Here is a 4,784-nt window from a genome sequence, read left to right as displayed (position 1 = left end):
CTGGCGAAAGTTTAACTAATTCGTCGGAAGTAACATTAGCGTTTTCTCACCGTCAGTTGATGGTTCATATCCATAAGAATAAAACCGCCGGGGTCATTTGTTTATTTTTGGAACACAGTTCTTATTTGACGCGATATTAAACACGTCTATGGGAATTCAGAACGGGGGGGGGACGCAACCCAGGTAGGATTTGTATTTTCTGTTTATTAAAGAGCTGGAGAGATGGAGAGACCCCTCTGACTGCACACTCTATTGCAATGATTACTATCACTATATAGAGATTTTTAACACTTATTTTAACGACAAAAAATAATCATTATCACACCTTAAACCCTAGATTTGTTAAGTGAGAACACATCGAGTCAGAGGTTTAAAACCAACAACCTCTGTGCTTTGCTCTCTGTCAGGAAGCCAAGTTCAACGCTAAAGTTTCCATGAAGGGAAAAAGACTGGCGGTACATGGAGACCTCCGCAGGTAAACACACACGCACGCACGCACGCACGCACGCACGCACGCACGCACGCACGCACGCACACACACACACACACACACACACACACACACACAGTGTGTATCTCTTCATCTCGTGTGCCAGTAGGTCAAGGAAGTAAATCCTTGAATGATTATTTCCACACAATGATGTAAAGAGCACGCTCAGAGACCACAGGGGATGATTCTGGTCATTGTAGTTCTATTGCTTCATGCTGTGATGTAAATTAGATGTGTAACCAGAACAAATGTTGGAGTCAGTGTTGCTAGACAAGTACTCATTATGCAGACTGTCCCATCTCACAAGTCGCATCGCAACGCATTATGAGCTTGTAGATCGGCTATTTTCAAATGGCTGAAATTTATATCGGGCTGAAGTGGTTAATTTTTGTGTGTGTGAGTGGTTTGAAGTTTTGTAATAATAATCAAAATCCTCCCCTACAATAATAATAATTGTAGGGGAGTAAAAGTATAATATTTGCCTCTGAGATGTATACTAGAAGTAAAAGTACTGAAAATTGGACATACTCCAGTACTACTCAAGTAAAGTAAAAAATACCTCAAAATTGCACTTAAACAACATTTAGGAAGGAAGCCCGAATAGGCAACTGCACAGAAACATACCCAAACCCCCCCGCAACCACTAATATTTACAAGCGACGAGCCCACATTCGCTTATAACAAGCATACATGACAACGCTGGTTGGAATATTGTTTTAGCTACAGTCATGTTCTCTTCTGTCCACAGGTTCAAGATCTTCTCTAATCAGTCAGCCCTGGAGTCACTGGCTGTAAGACAGCTGTCTGTCTGTCTGTCTGTCTGTCTGTCTGTCTGTCTGTCTGTCTCTATGTCTTGTTACGCACCAGAAAAGTAGCAAATCACTAATCATGGATTATAATGATAATCATTGTGTGTGTGTGTGTGTGTGTGTGTGTGTGTGTGTGTGTGTGTGTGTGTGTGTGTGTGTGTGTGTGTGTGTGTGTGTGTGTGTGTGTGTGCGTGCGTGTGCGCGCGTGCGTGCGTGCGTGCGTGTTTGTGTATGTGTGTGTTTAGTTGATACCTCTTCAGGCTCCATTGAAGACGATGCTTCAAATCTCGGTGGTTCCACTGATTAACAGTAAGAACTCTGTTTCTACACTGTTCCTCTAATGATTAACAGTACGAACACTGTCACTACTCTGATCCTCTAATGTCATTCAATGTCGTTTTGAATATACTTGCACCTCTTGGTTCTCTAACACCTCAATGTCACTTAAAAACTAAGCTTCAGGGAGTCCCAAAACAAACTGATATGACTTACTCGGAGGAATGTGTGTGTGTGTGTGTGTGTGTGTGTGTGTGTGTGTGTGTGTGTGTGTGTGTGTGTGTGTGTGTGTGTGTGTGTGTGTGTGTGTGTGTGTGTGTGCGTGTGCGTGCGTGTGTGTGTAGATTGGACTAAGAGAGGAGTTCAGATTCCTCTTGCTGATGGCATGGATTTCATAGAGGAGGTGGTTGAATACCATAATGTAAGTATTGGTACACCATAGCACTTCACAGTACACCATACCATATAATGCTAGCTGTGGACAATATACCATGATGTAAGATAGAACAGTGGTTCTCAACCTGTGGGTCTGGACCCCCAGGGGGTCCCCACATTTGGGGAGGTGGGGGGGAAGTGACAATTTAATACCTAAAAAATGAAAGAAAAATACATGAAATAAAAAAGACCATTACTGCATCAAAAGTCATCAACAATCTATACTATGAAAACTGGTAAAGTCAATTTGTCAAATAATATAAGAAAGAGGTGAATCTACAATTTGTAGATCAGCTATTTTCACAATATGTACCTGTGGAACTAAGTCAAACTAAATGTCATGCCTCAACTCCTACAATTCCAAATGCTTGTATTATGAGGGGGTCCCCATTTCTAATATGATTATTTTGGGGGGTCCCCAGTTCAAATGTGATTATTACGGGGGGTCCCCGACTGAAAATGTTGAGAACCACTGTAATAGAAGTATCGACTAATAGTATGACATCCTCTTCTCTCCTCAGGGTTACATAGTGATTGGAGCGAACCTTCACTTCACTACTGGTCTTAGAGACATGATCCAGAGGAAGATAGACACCGACAACACCGTCTAAACACAATCTACACGTCTGATACACAACACTGTCTAAATACTGCACAACATGTACACAACATGATTCAGAGGAAGATACAAGACACTGAAAACACTATCTAAACACAACAACTACACAACACAACACAACACCAACAACAACACAACACCAACAATAATCACATTACCACAACAGATTGAGCACCGAAGTATGACGTAATTTACGCATCCTACCTAGGTCACGTTGTTTGCCCCCCATTCTGAATTCCCATAGACGTGTTTAATATCGCGTCAAATAAGAACTGTGTTCCAAAAATAAACAAATGATCCTGGCGGTTTGACTCTTATGGATATGAACCATCAACTGACGGTGAGAAAACGCTAATGTTACTTCCGCCGAATTAGTTACATTTTCACCAGAAACAGACTATCAAATATGAGTGACTGGCTATCATAAACGATACAGAGCCGCCTCCCGGACAATATCGTAGAGACACTTTGTTTATTTTTGGACCACAATTTTATATGAGACGATTCTAAGATGACCCAATGTTATTCTCCATAGAGAAATTACCCAGGGGATGAACGAGTGATGTCAGAACTTCTGTACTCTATAGTGTCGCGAGCCAGACTGTTGCCTCCCACAATTTTCAAATGCTTCAGCCATACAGTCTGGAGCAACGGAAGCTCTGAAAATGATCGAGCGATAAAGCGGATGTGAAGCCTCCTCCCTGCTTCCGTTTCGTCTTTACAGCTGCACAATTTATCCGAATATAAATAAAAATCATCGAAGCATGTATAGCTTGCTGCTTAGCAGAAATGGAAATGAAAAAATTCAATGTAAAGATATTTCAAACATATTTTTCCATGAACGGAAAGGACAAACAGAGACGGATTTCGGGAGGTATAAGTTCCAGACTATATAGCATTTGGAGATTGTGGAATAGTTCTCTGGCTACGTGAGACTACAAAAGCAATAACAACAACAACAACACTGCTGTTTTAATGACAACTGGTCCACATTATAAAACCTGTTCCTCCAGGACACTGGTAGTTTTTACTGTGATTATACATACTGCTGTTACGTCTTCTTTTACATTGTCATTAGATTACTTACATTACAGTACAGGTATGTCATGCACTGTATACCGTGGACCATCTGTCTAAAGTGCAGTCAAAGAAACATGTAGGGTTGGGTATCGAAATTAAGTTCCACATTTCTGGGTTGCCAGGTACCGATACAATTGAAGGAATCCAATGAGAATGGATGAAATCCTAACCATTTAAGGGTCCAGTATTTATCTTATATAGCATAACAACAAGCTTTAACCACTTAAACCCCATTATGGTTGAGCGAGCTCCATCAGGGCTCTATGCTAGTGTCTTTTCTGTGTTCAGTTATTGTGGGGAAAATGTAAGCTGAAAATACCCGATCGACAAGGTCACAACACGACGCAACGCGTTGCATTTTGAGCTTGTCGATCTGCTATCAGCGAAAGCTTTCCCCACAATACGGATGCTGGTGTTTAAAGCGATAGTTCACCCCCAAAATGACATTGTTTCTATCTATTAGTCACCCCATGGAGACTTGAATTCAAGGATATGTTTTTGTTTTTGTCGCATTCCCTAAGCCAATAATTTGATGAGAGGCAGAGGTTCCGGTAGGAGACACAAAGAGTCTCCCTTGTGTCTCTTACCGGAACAGCTGACTACCGGTCCGCTGGTCATCAAATTATTGGCCTTAGGAATGCTACCAAAGCAAAAATATACACATGAATTCAAGTCTCTTTTTGGCGGTGGTGAACTATCCCTTAAAGTGGTTAACTGCTACTGCTTTCATTTGTGTTGTCATAGAACATACATAGGTTACTATTCATTACATTTATTAAAGTTGACACTTATTGAAGTAACGTTAGTTTACAGGGACTATTATGTTTGGTTAAGTTAAACAGCAGTATTATATTCAGGATATAAAGATTTAGCATCGGATCTCTCAGATACTACTAATGTACACAGTCTGTGCTATACGCGGTGGTTCCCAAACCTTTTAGCTCAAGACCCCCCAAAAAAAATTGAAATATGCCCGGGACCCAAACTAGTGAAAATAGCATATCTACAAGCTCACAACGCGTACAGGCTCACAGTCACCATAGTGACTTGACACTTGTTAAAAGCATAGTAACCA

General features: G+C 41.1%; 1 protein-coding gene across 2 annotated transcripts in view; it reads left to right on the top strand.

The window, feature by feature from the left end:
* pltp (phospholipid transfer protein) overlaps window positions 1-4,411 on the top strand; it is a 25,818-nt gene extending 21,407 nt beyond the window's left edge. The window contains exons 12-17 of one of the 2 annotated variants that reach the window (XR_014601079.1): window positions 408-475; window positions 1,239-1,281; window positions 1,545-1,608; window positions 1,920-1,996; window positions 2,532-2,837; window positions 3,226-4,411. Coding sequence is in view for 1 of the 2 variants with exons in the window: in XM_084061459.1 (XP_083917585.1) it covers window positions 408-475; window positions 1,239-1,281; window positions 1,545-1,608; window positions 1,920-1,996; window positions 2,532-2,621 (342 nt within the window). In the remaining variant the exon portion in view is untranslated. Of the gene's footprint in view, window positions 1-407; window positions 476-1,238; window positions 1,282-1,544; window positions 1,609-1,919; window positions 1,997-2,531 lie in introns of both variants that reach the window. The other variant, XM_084061459.1, reaches the window with a different exon arrangement.
* The last annotated feature ends 373 nt before the right edge of the window (window positions 4,412-4,784 follow it).

The sequence above is a fragment of the Gymnoscopelus microlampas genome, assembly GCF_963454915.1.
Source record: "Gymnoscopelus microlampas genome assembly, chromosome: 7".
Taxonomy (NCBI): Eukaryota; Metazoa; Chordata; class Actinopteri; order Myctophiformes; family Myctophidae; genus Gymnoscopelus; species Gymnoscopelus microlampas.
Note: the sequence above shows the minus strand (reverse complement) of the source record. Positions and strands in the feature narration are given on the sequence as shown.